Raw genomic sequence first — 17,081 nt, 5'->3', positions numbered from 1 at the left:
GAGAGAGAGAGAGAGAGAGAGAGAGACAGTACATATACCTTGAAGTCAAACGACAAAACAGCTTCGCGATCCGCTGGACATATCATTATCAGTTATCATCGTCATTTTCTCCCAGAGGTACAACAATCACAAGCTATCTATCCAACAGAGTGACAATATCCTTTTCTTCTGATAGATATCGCCCACTCCTTATCAACCAACTCAACCAACCCAACTAACCTTCCCAAACTAACCCAGGGATCAACAGACCGATCGCTGCATCCTTTCCCGGTAAAAGCACAACGAGGTAAAATCGCTGTCTAAAAAGAAAGTCACAGTTTGGAATGATTGTCCGACGAGAAGGGGAATAGAAAGTCCGAGAAAAGAAGTAGAAAGTCCGGCAGATAGGAGAGAGAGAGAGAGAGTACTTAGTACATAGACATAATCTAGAGTCTAGCAAGGGAGGGTAGAGAGGGGGTCTATATACTACAAGGCTAGAAAAGCTTATAAAGCTTGAATCGATCATTCAGTTATATACACATATCCCTTGCCCTAACAACGTTCGTTCTCTTTCGTAGCAAGCTTGTATAAGGTACCTATTAGTTGCTTCCCTTCCTTTAGGCAAAAAACACTCGATGGTCGTAAAATGATCGATCGATATGTTCGGTAACCCTAGTTAGTATACTACTACTGTTTCCCCGAAAAGAAGAAAAAAAGATAACGGAATAACCAATCCCGGTACTGCTACTGCGAATCGAGTTCTCTCTTTCGTCTCTCTCTTTATATGTACAGGAGATAGATGAGGTCAGGTAGACATAAAGAAAGATTCGACTCTTTTCATCGAAGACGCCTTCTAAAATAAGGAGGAAGGAAGGAAGTGTAGATAGCCGTTACTACAAGTTGGTAGTTAGGTAGGTAGGTAGGTAGGGCTTTTGAGAGACGTACATGAGCAAGTTGTTGGTAACATCTGGCTGGGTACAGTAGTGCGTTGCATTGAGCCGGCCGACATCTTTTGCCTACGGCGGTGAGGTTTCCAGGGTGAGAGGGAGTATGTCTTATCGCTGTCTCTCTCCAGCTCTTTTGGTCTCTCCCTCCCTCTCTCTCTCTTTCTGCTGTGCGGTCCGTTCCTGTTTCCTAGAGAAAACTCAATAATACTTACAAGAATTCAATACAACACAGAGATGGGAGATGTTGGTGTAGACATCTATGATGATGATAACAGGGACTTACAGATCTTGAGATAGGTAGTAGACATGTTAGCCTTTTTTGTTTCACGACCGCTTATCTTCCCTAACACACATCTCTCGGTCCTATAAAACACTTGGAGTGAGTAGTGTATCGAATTCTTGCGAGAGGGAGGCAAAATATACATACATTGCTGTTGGCCGATCATCAAAATCAGAGACATCATATATCGTATTAGTCTGACCCACTGGCCAGCCACCACCACAAAAGAAAAGATGACTTCGCAACACGCAGCAGAACCTATAGCCATCGTGGGCATGGCATGCAATTTCCCCGGAGGAGCGGACAGTCCCGAGAAGTTCTGGGAAATGCTCAAGAGCAAACGCAGTGCGTGGACGGATACGGCACCTTCGGATCGATTCAACTTCGATGCGCACTGGCACCCCAAGTCGGACACGAATGGCACGTTCAATATCCACGGGGCGCACTTTCTGACGCAGGATGTAGCGGCGTTTGATGCTCCGTTCTTCAACATTTCTGCTCCAGAAGCGAAGGCGATCGATCCGCAGCAACGATTAACGTTGGAAAGCGTGTTCCAGGCCATGGAGAGCGCTGGCATTACCACCGAGAAGCTTGCAGGAAGCAGAACGTCGGTGTTTGTCAACTTGTATAATTTGGATTATTCGTACATCACGACGCGGGACCCCGAGGATATCTCCAAGTATCAGACGGTTGGCACCGGTAGCGCGTTGATGGCGAACAGGATCTCGTACTTTTTTGACCTCAGGGGTCCCTCGATCACGCTTGACACGGGTTCCTCGGGGAGTCTGGTTGCTTTCCACGAAGCCTGCCAGAGCCTCAGGACAGGAGAAGCTACCACTGCTATCGTCGCTGCGGCCACTATCATACTGGATCCATTACCCATGGTGGGCATGACACATATGAAGTAAGCTTGATCTTAGCAAAATCAGTCGTATAGTAGAATTAATCCATACCTAACCTCTGGGGTGTGTTCAGCTTTCTCTCTCCCGAAGGACGATCCTTCACCTTTGACGATCGCGCCTCTGGCTATGGCCGTGGCGAAGGTGTCGCTGCGGTGATCATCAAACCTTTGAAATTGGCACTGGCTGACGGAGATCCGATTCGAGCGATTGCTCGCGCTTCATACTGCAACCAAGACGGTCGCACCCCCGGCATCACGATGCCCTCGCAGCAGGCACAGATGGATCTGATTCGCGGAGCGTACGAGTCCGCAGGGCTCAGCATGGAAGACACGATATATTGTGAAGCGCATGGCACCGGCACTGCGGCGGGAGACCCCGTCGAGGTATCAGCCATTGGGTCGACAATTGCTAAATGCCTTCGGGAGAAGAGAGGCGGCCGTACGCTGGTCATCGGAGCAGCCAAGAGCAACATCGGACACCTGGAAAGCTGCGCCAACCTGGCCGGGCTCATCAAGGTGGTGATGATGTTGGAAAAGGGGTGGATTGTGCCGAATTACGATTTCCAACGACCCAACCCCGAGATTGACTTGAAAGGGCTGAATCTCGAGGTCGCCACTCATCTTCAGCCGCTCGCCAATCCAAGTGCCATCTTCCTGCGAGCCTCCGTCAACGCATTTGGCTACGGAGGCACCAATGCGCACGTGATTCTCGATGACGCCCGAGGTTATTTGCGTGCCCACCAGTTGGAGGAGTATCTGGAACGATTGCCTCCAATGAATGGAGATGATGGCCATGATGGAATCAATAACCACAATGGACTCAATGGTCATAATGGAGGTGATGGCCACAATGAAATCAAGGGTCATGATGGAGATGACGGCCATAATGGAATCAATGGTCATGATGGAATTGATGGCCATGAGGGACTTAATGGCCAGAATGGAATTGATGGTCGTAATGAAAGAGATGGTCATAATGGACTCGTTGCCCATAATGGAAGCAGTGAAGATGGAGAAGTTCCTGCTGACAAGACACGCATCTTCATGTTGAGCGCCAAGACGGCCCGAGCCTTGGCGGCACGAAAGAAAGCGATTGCGAGCTACGTCCAAGACCACACTCGTTCCCGCCTGGATCTGGACAGTCTGGCCTTCACTCTCAACACCCGCCGCACTCACTTTCTGCATCGCGACTACGTCGTCGCATCCACCCAAGATGACTTGGTGCACGCTCTTCGGGGGCCAGCGCCCGCCAAAAGCGCAACGGCAGCGTCTGTTGGTGGGAATGTGCCTCGGGTTGCCTTCTGCTTCACGGGCCAAGGTGCACAGTGGGCTCAGATGGGCGTGGACCTGATCGAGCATTCGCCCCATTTCCGGCACAGCTTGGAGCAATGTGAAGCAGTCGTAACGGAGCTCGGGGCTTCCTGGTCTCTGTGGGAAGAGCTGCATGCATCAGCAGATGTAACGCGCGTGAATGAGGCGGAATTGTCCCAGCCGTTGTGTACAGCCATCCAGATTGGCTTGGTGGATATGTTGTCGGTCGTGGGCATCAAGCCGGATGTCGTGTTTGGCCATTCCAGCGGTGAAATAGCCGCGGGATATGCCAGCGGTGCCCTCTCGCTCTACGGCGCAATGAAAATTGCATATTTTCGGGGAGTGTGCGCCTCTCGCATCAAAGCCACCGCTGCTCCTACACAGCTTCAGGGGGCCATGCTGGCAGTGGGACTGTCCCAAGACGCAGTCGAGACGTACCTGGATGTCGTCCCTTCGAAGCTGGGACAGATCGTGATTGCTTGCGTCAACAGTTCTTCTAGCGTCACCCTCAGCGGTGATGTCGCCGCCGTGGAATATGTGCACAAGCGTCTGACGGAAGGTGGCCACTTTGCGCGTCGGCTCCGTGTCGATATTGCCTACCACTCTCCGCACATGCAGCGAATTGCCCAAGCATATCATGAAGCTCTGGGCGACTTGAAGACTCACGAACTCAATTCTACCACCACATTTGTTTCATCCGTCCACGCCATGGTCATCGAGTCTTCTAGTCTGCTCGATGCAGCGTACTGGGTATCCAACCTGGTATCTCAGGTCCAATTCTCCGCAGCCGTCGAAACGCTCGTCCAGGATGTCATCAACCACAAAGAAGAATGGCACAAGGTCTTGATCATGGAGCTCGGTCCTCATCCTGCTCTCTCTGGTCCGATGCGACAAACTCTACAGGAGGTGGCCGCCCCAGAACTGGACTACCAAATCTTTCCCAGCTTAGTCCGTAACAGCAGCAGTACGCATAGCATATTCAGCCTGATTGGGTCAGTCTTCTGCGCTCGTGGCACACTCGACCTTTCGGCTGCCCAGCTCGGCGGTGATACGCTCAAGGGGAAGCTGCTGCCGCGTGTGTTGACAGATCTGCCGAGTTATCCTTGGGATCATTCTGTCCAATATTGGCACGAGTCCCGCATCAGCGCAGAGTACCGACTCCGAACGCGCCCCAAACATCCACTTCTGGGAGTCCCTTCGATCGATTTCGACCACTTACAGCCAAGTTGGCGTCACATCATTCGGACTACGGAGCTGCCATATCTCAGAGGGCACGTCATCCAATCAGATATCTTGTATCCAGCAGGAGGTTTCGTAGCAGCAGTCCTGCAGGCATGTTATGAACACTGGTTGGCTCTAGGCCACATACACCCCATCGAGCGATATGTTCTTGAAGATGTTCTCATCAAACAAGCACTGCCAATTGCAGATGACGGAGCTGGAGTCGAGATGAAGACGATACTGTTTCCTCGCTTCAAAATGGCACAAGGAATGAAGACGAGAGATCTCCAATACAACTTCGTCATCCGCTCGTGTACGGTGGACGGGCAATGGAGCGAGCACTGTGAGGGCAGTGCAAGGATGCTTCTCAGTGACGGCAGCGGCACCACCACCACCACCACCACCACCAGGCAACAGACCACATCTCAGAAGCTTCAAGCTTTCCATAAAGCGGAAGCAGAAATACCCACCTGGGTGCGTCGTACCAAACAGAATTTGTACGCAGATCTCCGTGGTATCGGTTACTTTTACGATGGCGCATTCCAGGCTCTCGATGAGGTGTTCACCAAACCAAACCATGCCTTCGCCATGCTGTCGATACCGGAGACCTCGCGCTTCATGCCGATGGAGTATGAACCACCCCAGACGCTCCATCCTGCAACCATTGATGGATTCTTTCAAGCGCCCTTGTGTGCATTATTCGAGGCTGATCAGCTTCGGAACACCATGGTTCCACAAAGGCTCGGTCGATTGGAGGTTGACGCTCGTATCCATCACACTGCCGGAGTCAAGTTACTCATCTCCACATCAGCCGTGCTGAAAGGACACAGATCATGTGACGTCGAATTCCATGTGAAGAATGAAGCATGGCCGGACGACATTCTGGTATCGGGAGCAGACATCGAGTATATCGGGCTTGGAAGTTGGCAAGATGCTCAAGTGCAGCAGGATCGTGCAGCTCTTTGCAATAGATTCGAGACTGGACCGGTAGTACGATTTCTGCGACCTGGCGAGTTTCAGCGGCTGCTCGAAGTTGACGACAGCAACCAAGTCAATGGGACTGTGAATACTGGTGCATTGGAAAACGCCGCTCTGTCGTATATTCGGACGGCCCTGGAGGCCCTGCAAAGTTGGAAGCCAACGAATGAAACTCCACACCACCTGATGAAGCTTTTTGAATCGTTTAAGGATGTACACGCGACCCGGGGAGGAGTTCAGAAGAGCTGTGACATACAACCTGTGTCGAAAGCTCTCGTGAATGGAAACCTCCACCTTCCTACTGCGATGGAGGAACTCGTCCACCGCGTAGGACCACGCCTTGCTGAAATCATCATCATGGGAACACAAGATCCAAATGCATTGTTGCAGCAGGACGATCTTCTAGATCGCGCTTTGCACGAGCATAGGGGCCTGCAGAAATGTCAGCAGTCTGTCCAACGCATTGTGGAAGCCTTGTTGTTCGAGCAGCCGAAGCTACGTGTTCTCGAATACGGCAACATGATTGCAGAACCAAGTCGATATTTGGCAGACATCCTAAGCAGCCCAGATGTCACATACGATTATACAGGGCACCCGTCCGGTCTCTTCTCCATCGCCTCGAGCCACGATGCCACGGGGCATGTTCACGTGAGAAGAATGAACATCGAGGAGGAGGAATCAGATGGGGAGGGCTATGGTGACAGAAAATACGACCTGGTCGTGCTATCGAGCAGCCTACACTTGTGTGCCTCGATTGATAAAGCTTTGAGTAACATCCGCCGTCTGCTGAACCCTCATGGCGTTCTGGTCATCCTTGATGTTCTGGAGCCTCAGCTATACCTGGACATGGTTATGGGCACACTTCCGCAATGGTGGCGAGCGCAGGAAAACCATCGTCAGGGTAGTCCTGTCCTGGATTTACACGGCTTGGACTGTGCCCTGAAGCAGAACGGCTTCTCTGGTGCTGTATTGAAGTCCGCACCTGAAAGTATCTCGGCTTCCGCTACTACGCCGTATGGCGTCGTGGCTACATGCGTAGAACCAACTACTGGTTCGGGAGGATCCCAATATCGCGTGCATCTGCTTGCGACTAGCTCTGCGATCCCTGTGGAGGACAGCTTGGTGGAGGCTGTCAAAACCCAGACTCTCCTGGACGTGGAGCAGTCCACATTCGACATTGCAGGTCAGGCTGGATGTGTCTATGTCATTTTCGACGACGGACCTGAAGGACTACTCGAGAACCCCACATCCGGTGCGTTTGCGGCCATGAAACGCATAGTGGCCTCTGCGCAGGGGATTATTTGGCTCACGCGTCGAACTGATGTAACGTTATCCAATGCTCCATTACCCAGCAGCGGCGTCGTCGGCCTGGCTCGGGTGGTCCGAACAGAATATCCTCTCCTACCGTTTCTTACTGTAGAACTTGGCAGCGATCCGGCAGGGTACGAAATGAGAAGGGTTGATGCCGTGGTGAAGATGCTCAAACATCTGCAAACAATAACCGCCATCAGCACCGAAGCAGGCAGCAGTCTGGATAGCGAGTTCTCCGAGGAAGAGGGTGCGTTGTGTGTCACACGACTCTTGGCTCATGAACATGCCAGCAAATTTGTCTCTGGGGACACGGAACGACAGCTGGAACGGCGATCCGAAATGCATGATGATAGCAGCCTGGGGATCAAACGGCTGACTATGGCGACAGCTGGACAGCTGAGCACGCTCTGCTGGGAGGCCATTCAAGGCTCATCCACTCCAAGTCTTCTCCCAGGGCCGGAAGAGCTTGCTATTGAGGCGAGGGCATTCGGTGTAACTCCGGGAGATCTGAGGACGGCCCTCGTGGATGGCGGACACCGATCATGGCTGGGTGCATTCAGTGGTGTTGTGACTGCGATAGGGTCCAGTCTGCATGGCCAATTCCACCTGGGTGACCATGTGCTTGGTTATCTTCCTGTCGGATTTACCACCAGAGCAGTCGTAAATGCTGCAGCGGTGCGCAAAACTTTACTCCCGTTTGAAGAAGCAGCCGCGATCCCGGGACTGTACACTTCCATCGCTTACGCCCTCACAAGCGTGGCGAAAGTGCGAGCTGGCGAATTGGTAGTTGTCAGTATTGAGTCTGGATTGATAAGAGACTTTGCGGTGCAATACGCGAAGTATCTGGGCGCTAGCGTGTTCATTTTCGACGATTCGGAAACGCTCACGGACGAACAAGGTATCGATATCATCCTATGGCATCAGTATGCTGGCAAAAGTACTGGTCCAGGGTGCCGCGATCTACGCTCCCGCCTGAGGTCGGGAGGACGCATCATTGATATATCTTCTTTCGATAACAGCGAAGAAAGTGCACCAGCTACCGAATTGGCTGCAGGAAGCAAGAATGTTACTTTCATCTCGATCGACTGGAACGACCTCGTGGTTTCGTCTGTGGGACTGGCTGGTGGTCATCTACTCGATGAGGCTCTGATGGCAGTAGAGGCTTTGGGTATTGACATTCCCATGTCCAGTCACTCTTGGGCAGATGTTTTCACGGCGTTTCGATCTCTGCAGCACGATTCATCGAGTGCAAATCATATACTGAGGGTGGAAGCCCACAAGGAAGTTCCCGTGATCGATGCCACGAGACCATTCCGACTGGTGCCAGATGTCACCTATCTGCTCGCTGGAGGCATGGGCGGGCTGGGTCGAGCGATTGTCGCATGGATGTATGAGCACGGCGCGCGCAATTTTGCCTTGATGTCTCGCTCCACGCCCATAGATGGATCAAAAGAGGCTGAATGGCTGAGGATCATGAATGCCCGCGGGTGCAATGTCCAGTTGTTCACGTGCGACATTTCGAGCGCTGATGAGGTTCAGAGAGCACTTGGTATCATCGGCAGCAAGATGCTTCCCATTGGAGGGGTCATACAATCTGCCATGGTGCTTCGGGATGCCATCTTCGAAAATATGACAGAAAATGCATGGGCGGCAACAGTGGAAGCGAAGATCCAAGGCTCTCTCAACCTTCACCGTCTGGTAGCACAGCAAAAACAGCTGGGTTTCTTCATCATGCTGTCGTCGGTTGCTGGCATTGTTGGTAACGCTGGTCAAGCGAATTACGCCGCAGGCTGCGCATTTCAAGATGCACTTGCTCGGTACCGCATCGCTCAAGGACTGCGAGCAACATCGTTGGACCTGGGCATGATCCAAACTGCCGGCTACTTGGAGAATAATGTGCACGTTGCCGAAAGTCTGCTCAGGCAAGGATTTCGTCCAGTCAAGCTGGAACATGTCTTCCGCCTCCTTCGTTTTGCCATGCAAGACCAGGCACAGCATTCCCAGATTGCCATTGGGATCCAATATGATTACACATCCGGAAGCGGAAACAACACGGCCAAACGCCCAGAATTCCTACGCGATGCACGATTCCGTCACTTGGTCCGTCTGAGCGACAGCGCCATATCCCACAACGTGGCACACGCCAGCATCAAAGACTCGCTTCGAGCCGCCGCATCTCCTCAGGAAGCCCATGCCATGGTCACAGAAGCTTTGCTCCGCCTGCTCGCGGACAAAATCGGCCTCTCTCGCGAGGATGTGAGCAAAGACCAGAGCATTATTGATCTGGGAGTGGATAGTCTCGTCGCAGTAGAAATCCGAACGTTTGTCATACGAGAGCTGGAATCGGAAATCTCGACGGCTGAGTTATTGGGGTCGGATTCTATCTCGAGCCAGGCTGAGAGAGTTGTTACGAGGCGGAAAAAAGTGAATATATAGAAAGGAAAAGAAAAGAAAAGAATAGCAGAGAGGGAATGTTTCGTTCTCGGGACCACGGGGGCCGGGCGATGCCGGAAGCGAGGTCGGTCCGAAGGGAGGTAGTAATAAATCAGGTATAAACCCAGGAGGTATGGAGGTCATGGAGTCTGATCTTTTTGCCAAGAGTTGAAAACATGCACTAGCTTCAACTATAGCGTGCGGGCGTCCCTCCTCTTCGCTCTAGAAATAACTCTCGGGATCTGCAGACTACAAGAAATATAGTACATTGTAACAACTACATTCCTTGTCCTCTCTTTTTTAAGCAAAATCAAAAAAGAATCCAACTATGTATCTCGTATTCGGGATGTTACTCTACCTTACCTTACCTTACCTTACCTTACTTTACTCTCCTAAGTACATTAAGTAGTGTCCATCCGTCTATCCGTCCGTCCTTGCATTCAATCTACTTTAGTCTACAATAGTAAAGAAACCTCTTATACTATTTTTAGACAGCAGCAAAGAAAAAAGCACGCTACGCAGGCACGTATACAATATATCCTCCTGTACGGTTTTTCTTTAGCGTTGGCTACGTTGCCGTTGCCGTTGCCGTTGATCTAATCCTAGAAAGTAGGACTTAGAAGAGCTATATACTATGTATATACATATATACATACAGCTAGGGTCAGGTATATAGGTATATAACATATACGTCTAATTATACGGAGAGATGCAGGATATAGTATTGTGTACGTCGTAGCATTACCCTATATAGCATTTATGTAGCATTTATTACTTGCGGTGTATATGTGCTCGTAACCTGTACACTTTACTATTACCTTCTATACAGTACTTGCTACCTTACTTACTTACTACAGGTAGCTAGCTACTAGCTATATGTTTGGACAGAAGGACATAGGTGCCCTAGCATTATGTAACATAAGTTATATAAGATAACAGGGGCTACTGATTCCTTGGCATATGTATATAGAGTTAGGGATACCTACCCCCCTCTTTTCTCTTCTCTAGAGGTTAGACCTCAGACATTAATTAAACCTACTTTTCGGTTAGAAAGGCTTCCTCTTAATCCCTATTTAGGCTAGTATAGTGTATAGTTCTAATAGTTATAAGCCTAGCTAGCTCTGCTTGATTAATTAAAGGAATTAATTAATTACTAGAACCTAGAATTACCTAAGATTGATTAAAATCCGCTGTATTAAGACAACAACTAAGAACCGTATACTATTACTTTATACCGGCCTAAACCCGCTTATCCAGACGAAGAGAAGAAAGCTAGAGCCTATTAGATTAGCTTACAATCGACCGATCCCCGAGTCCTAAGTTTTAAGAGGTTAAAGAAATACCTAGTAGTTCGTATCCTAGGAATCAAGCTGTTCTAGAGTAGTTTGACGAATTCAACGAAGACACTATAGCTAATTCCTCTAAACCCTTATTAACGACGATGTCGATTGCTAAGCTGCGTACCTAGCAGGACTAGAACGTCTGGATTACCCGTATTAAGATTAAAGCAGGAAATCATAGAATATAGGAGGATATCGACCCTAGTACTAATAAGCTAGATCTATTAAACCTAGTCTAACTTAGGGACTCTCTACTATTCACCTTTGTAATTACTAAGACTACTACCTCTATCTAATTCAGTTTAGCTTAATATACTTATAGGTACTTAAAGGAAGTATAGTCTAAGAAGTAGAAAAGGTACTAGAAACTCTTAACAATTATTAACTAGTCTATATCTACAGACCTCTAGTATAGGATAATTGATTATAAGACTCTAAGAGAGAAGCTTAAGAAGCTCTTAGAATATACTAAGCCTAATACCCTTACTACTACTTAATTGTTAAAGAAAGAGTTAGAAACCCTATCTCTTCTACCTTATAGAAAGACTATTTCTAACTATATATACCTATAGTTTACTTAGTGTAGTAAGAGAGATACTATTAGTATATAAGCAGATAATAAATCTACCTAAGTATAGTTGTCTTCTATAACTCTAATGTATAGAGACTATATAGCTATAAGGACAGGGAGGCTACTTAATAAGTAGAATAATAGGGAAGTAACAACTCTCTATTTAGAATTGAGAGCCTAGTAGTCCTACTTTCAGTACAATAGAGATACTAAATTCAAGAGCAAGCACCGAACTACTGTAGCTAGTATCTTAACCGCCGCTATAACCGAATTATCTTCGTCCTTAACCCGATCCTTATCTTCAAGGCTAAGTAAACTATATCTCTATAGTAGGAACTATATATAGAAGGAATACTATTACCTTAATACCGAGTATCCGAGGCCTAAGGCATAGAAGCTAAGAGATAATACTAAGAAGAAGATTAAGAAGAGATTTAAGGAGGACAAGAATCTAAAAGAGAGAGTAGATAAAGTAGTTTAAGTATATAACGCTGCTTAAGGGTCGAAGGACAAAGACACTAAGAACAAGTTAGGTATAGCTATAGATGTCGAGGATACTACTGCTACTACTACCCTAGAATCGACCTTAACCCCTAAAGTATTAGTTAGATTAATTGGTTATACCCGGCTCTATAACGTAGTAATTCTAGATAGTAGTGCTAATGTTTACATTATTAACGAATCTATAAGGGCAAGGATTATTAGGTCTGAGTTACTAACCTCCTCTAATACAGTAATTTCTAGGGACAAGAGGTACTAACCTAAGGTAATTGTAGATACTACTATCAATCTAGATATAGGTAATAGAGTTACTAGGAAGCTTACTCTTCTTAAGGTAAGGCTTATTCCGGGATTCTTTATAAGTTTGGTCTTACTACAGATCCTTAACAAAAAGGGTATTTACTATAATACTAGAAACTAGCCTAATAGGTTGATTACTAGCTAAGCATATAAGGAGCCTAGGCTCTAGGTATACCTTACCCCTAAATACAGTAACGACAGATATAGTTACTAGATTATTAAACGGTTGCCTATACTAAGAAGTGTTACTAGAACTATTAGTTTATCTAGAACCCCTAGAATTGAGGAGGTAAAGTTAGTATATACCCTATACTCTAAGAATGCGGGGAAGTTAACCTTACCTGCCTTAACGTTACCTACTAGATCTGTTACTACTGTATAATCTAGTTACAAACCACTCCTACCTTTAATAGCAATAGTTAATCAATAGTATTATTTGCTAGGCTATCTATCTGTAAGGGCTATTAAGCACTTAGAACCTATATCTAAGGGATACTAGGTAATTAAGTTAGAAAAGGAGACTCTTAATAGTATTAATTGTAACACCTATATATTAGCTAAGGCTAAAGCAGTAATTTCGAGGAGGAAAGACAAGTATAGGGAAGTACTGCCTAAGGCAGAGAATGCTAAGATAGCTATCTATTTATAGGACTTAATTAATATACCCCCTTCTCTCCCTAGACTAAATAGGTTAGTCTTCAAGTTTTATAGCTACTAGTACTATAACTAGGAGGGCTATTATATTAGTAATCCTATAGCAACTAAGCTATAAGCAATTGCTAAATTTCTAGGATATTTTAAGAAGATAGAAGTGTCCTTTAGTACCAAAACTATTATAGTTCGCTCTAATATAGAGGCTACTATTAGGAAGGATACTAGAAAAGCTATCTCTAGGTTAGGTATTACTACCTTACCTACTACTGCTAATACCCCTACTTAGAATAGAGTAAATAAGGTTGCTAGAAGGGAGATTGTTACTAAATCTAGGACTCTTAGAATTAATAGTAGGTTGCTAAAGAACCTATAGCTATAGCTCCTAGATTTAGTAGTATACCTTCTTAATAGGACCCCTACTGCTAAGCTTAATTAGATAACTCTATTTAAGAAAGTTACTACTAAGAAGCCCTTCCTTAGCTATCTCTACCCTATTAGTTACAAGGCCTTCGCTCTCCGTAGAGATATTACTAAGAGAGATAAGATAGAAGAGAGAGCTTATATTAGGTACCTAATTAGGTATACCTCTACCAATATTTTCTAGATCTAGATCCTATCCCTAAACAAGGTAATTAGGACGAGAGATATAGTCTTCAAAGACAATAAGAGATACAATCTACTAGATATTAATAGCTAAACCTTAGGGGAACTAGTTCCTACTGCTATTTACTAGATAGTAATTAACTTAATCTTAATACCTAAGGAATCTACAAGTAAGGGTATAGATAACCCCTTTCTAGCTACTAATATTCCGACTTTTGCTATCTAACCTTAGGGAGGTAGTAAACAGCAGGGAGGTAAAGGGCTATAACAGGAATAAGTGTTATTATACCTAACACTACTAGAAACACCCGCTAGAGACGAGGACAATATAGCTGCTAACTATTAAGTTAGTTAGGCCCCGGGGGCCTTACCGGGAATACCCGCTTTTTCGGCCTCTTATTATTACTACCCTGCCTTAGATAGGGAGGTAGAAGAAGAAGAGGATACCTATTAGTATAGTATAGACAACTATAGACGATAGATCGACTATAGAATTAGACGGTTAGATAAACTAAGTTCTGCTGCTACAGCTTTACTCTAAGCCTACACTTTACCTAATCTTAAAGAACCTTACTAAGTAACAAGTTTACTATTATCCCCTACTAACTAGAAAGAGATAGAAAGATATATCTATTATTAGTAATTTAGACAAGCAGTATTTGATAAAGCTAGGAAGCTTATAGGCAAGAGGACATTTAGAGTATTCTTTAGTTATAAGGGCTATAAAGTACCTTTAGTATAGGTATTTGCCTATAAGACAGACCTAACTAGTAGTAAGATTCTTAGGTATAAGGCTAGGCTTTATGTCCGTAGGGATCTTTAATTGCTATTAACCTATAAAACCTATACTACTATACTTAGTTACAAGGTATTTAGGGCTATTACTGCCCTAGCTTTTATAAGGAGGTTGAAAACTAGACAATAGGATATAGTAAATACCTTCCTAAATACTACTATTCCTTATACTGTTTACTACTTAATCCCTAAGGGAATAGAGGAGTATAGATTTGGTCCAGATACCTGCTTTATCCTTAAGAAAGTACTCTATAGATTAGCTAAGTTACCTCGCTTGTAGTATAACCTATTTGTTATAAGAATAGAAGATTATAGCTTTAAGCTAGTTCCTAGAATTGACTGCCTAATAGTAAACATAGATCTCTACCTACTTATAATATTCTATATAGATAATATTAGGTTGATTTATAAGAGGGACAGGGAGGATTAAGCTATCCTGTTTAACTAGTACCTACTTTCTAACTTTAAGGTTACTTAGAAAGAGCTATCCTTCTTTCTAGTATTACCGTGAAGCCCTCTCTCCTACTACCGTCCTCGAGTAGACGATCGGATAGGCTCGGCTTACGGTAGGTCGCGGCGTAGCTCCGCGGTAAAAGGGGTAGGATAGGTAGAGGTCCGGAAGGACGCGTAAATGCCTGTAGGTAGTAGGAAAGGTGATATCAGAAGACAAAGCGCACCGTAGGGTAACGACATCAATTATAGTAGAGTAGGTATCCGTACGTCTACGTCCTAATCATGTCCGTCCTCTCCTTTGTCCTAAAAAGAAGAAAACTACCCTATATAGCTACCCGCCGGGAGTAGTACGGCCCTCCTGGGCCGTCCGGCTCTCGGCTCTGCCCTAACGCCCTACGTAAAAGAAACACGCCTAGCCGCTTAATATACCCTCCCCTACCTATATGTCTGTCCCGTAGATACAGGTATAACAAACCCCCCCCCCCCTATCTAACGATTACGTACAGAAAAGCAGACCTAAACGACCTGTCGAAAACAAGGCACCTAACCGTAAAAACACTGTAAAAACCTAAACCCTCCCTATATTCGGAAGCTCCCGGTTAGGCCCCGGGGGCCTAACTAACGTACTACCTATTCTATCTAGGACATATCGCCCTCAAGCGTAGTACCGGAGCCTTCCTCTATATACTTAGAGTCGAGAGTAGAAAAATCAGGCTACGGTCGAAACTCAAAGTTACCCTTATAGCGGAAGTAACTAGCGGTCCCGAAGAGTAGTATCTCAGAATTGCGAATACGGTCGAAAACCTTCTCGTACCTCTTAATAGCGTTCGCCTACTATTTGAGCTTGTACGCCTCCTACTTAGAAAGAGATTTTATATAAGTAATATAGTTCAACTCGTTTATTACTTCTATATCGGCCTAAGATTTGCGACTAACTAGAGCGTCTAAGATTAGGCTAAGGCTATCTAACTAGGCTACGGTAGGAAATCGGTACGGAATTGGACTATATATATTAGGGTAGCCCGACGGGCTAGATAGTAGGGCAGTTATTGTTCGGTATACCTCCGCAATCTGCTAAAGGGTCCCTATTTTCGGGTTCTCTATCTCTCCGGTTTCTACGTTAGTAATAGCTACGAACTAAGGGAGGATCGTACGTCGTACGCCCTACGAAGGTAGCGCGCTATAAGGAATACGGGGGTCGGTAATATAGACGCTATATCGCTAGACCGGAGTTAGCTACTACTCTAGACCTATCTTCTTTCTTAGCTTAGGCCCGAGCTCCTTATCCGTAATATTGTAGATCCGGCTATTCTGCAAACGACCGGCGGCGCGGTTTACCTCTGCCTACTTACGAAACGTCTCGTCCTAGTATATTCCCTAAACGAGTATAGTGCAGTCTTTATAAGTCTCGTTATCGAACGATACCGAGCCTTAGATCTAACTAGTACCTTTGCCTGCCGTAAGATCTATAACGTTATAGTCTATATACTTAAAGCTATTACGACTTATATTCTCGTTACCCTTGTCGTCGCCGTACTAGTACTTCGCGTAATAAGGATAAGACACTAAACGGTAATTACTATCTATACGCAAAGAAGCGTACAAAGCCTAGTATAAGATGTCCTAGCGGACGAGCTATTGAATTATACTATATATCTATAACCTGTTCTACCCTAGGTTAGAGCGACTATTCATACGACGGAGGTACTATAAGTATATATCGAACTTATATTCGATATCCCTAAAGATCGTCTCGGTATACCCAAAAACCCCCTCCTTCGTAACTAAGCCGATAAGATCGAACGTAGCCTACTCGCTAGCGTCGATTGTAAATAATCGGAGCTTAGTAACCAAGGTTTCTACATTAGGCGTAGCGGAGGAAGTAACTAGCATTCCTGTATATGTTCGAGATAGGAACGTATATAGACTAAGTGCGTTACCCGCGTACCTTAGACGGTAGGCTAGGGAGAAGAATTCCGGGTACTAATACTAGTATTCTAGAAACTAGCTATTAATATAAGCTCTACAGACTTCGGCAATACGAGTAGTTAGTAGGGCTATAGCGATGTTTGACTTAAGTCCGAACCTACGGCTCGCAAACACCCTAGTATAGTACCGGTACAACGGAACCGGGTCCTCCTCTACTATATATAGCCGGACGCCTCGTTCGACGACATCCTCCGGCTATTAATAGAGGGGTATAGCTATATACAGGCCGATAAGATATAGATTAGTCGTATCCGGGCAAAGAGTATAACGGTATATAGATAACGGCGTATATATACAAGACGTAACTTGTCCCCCCTTAGCGAGTACGTCTTCGGCTAGCTCTTCGTTAAAGGTAAACTCTCTAGTCTCGTTATCTACCTCCTCGCTAGTCGTATCCTCGGTCGGCTCTGTCTCCGTAGTCGGGATCGTAGCCTCCGGGCCTAGCTCTATACGGCCTGTCCCGGTAAGGCCCCGGAGGCCTAACGGATTACGTATATTAATAGGGCTCTAACCC

General features: G+C 46.2%; 1 protein-coding gene across 1 annotated transcript; it reads left to right on the top strand.

Annotated features, from left to right (window-relative positions):
• Positions 1–1,439: 1,439 nt before the first annotated feature.
• SEPMUDRAFT_154926 (uncharacterized protein) lies at positions 1,440–9,417 on the top strand (the record flags this gene model as incomplete). The annotated part of the gene is made up of 2 exons (XM_016907592.1): positions 1,440–2,110; positions 2,182–9,417. The coding sequence occupies 2 exons, from the start codon at positions 1,440–1,442 to the stop codon at positions 9,362–9,364; spliced, it is 7,854 nt and encodes a 2,617-aa protein (XP_016762218.1). The 3' UTR covers positions 9,365–9,417.
• Between the last annotated feature and the right edge of the window lie 7,664 nt (positions 9,418–17,081).

Source organism: Sphaerulina musiva (genome assembly GCF_000320565.1).
Source record: "Sphaerulina musiva SO2202 unplaced genomic scaffold SEPMUscaffold_3, whole genome shotgun sequence".
NCBI classification, from domain to species: Eukaryota; Fungi; Ascomycota; class Dothideomycetes; order Mycosphaerellales; family Mycosphaerellaceae; genus Sphaerulina; species Sphaerulina musiva.
Note: the sequence above shows the minus strand (reverse complement) of the source record. Positions and strands in the feature narration are given on the sequence as shown.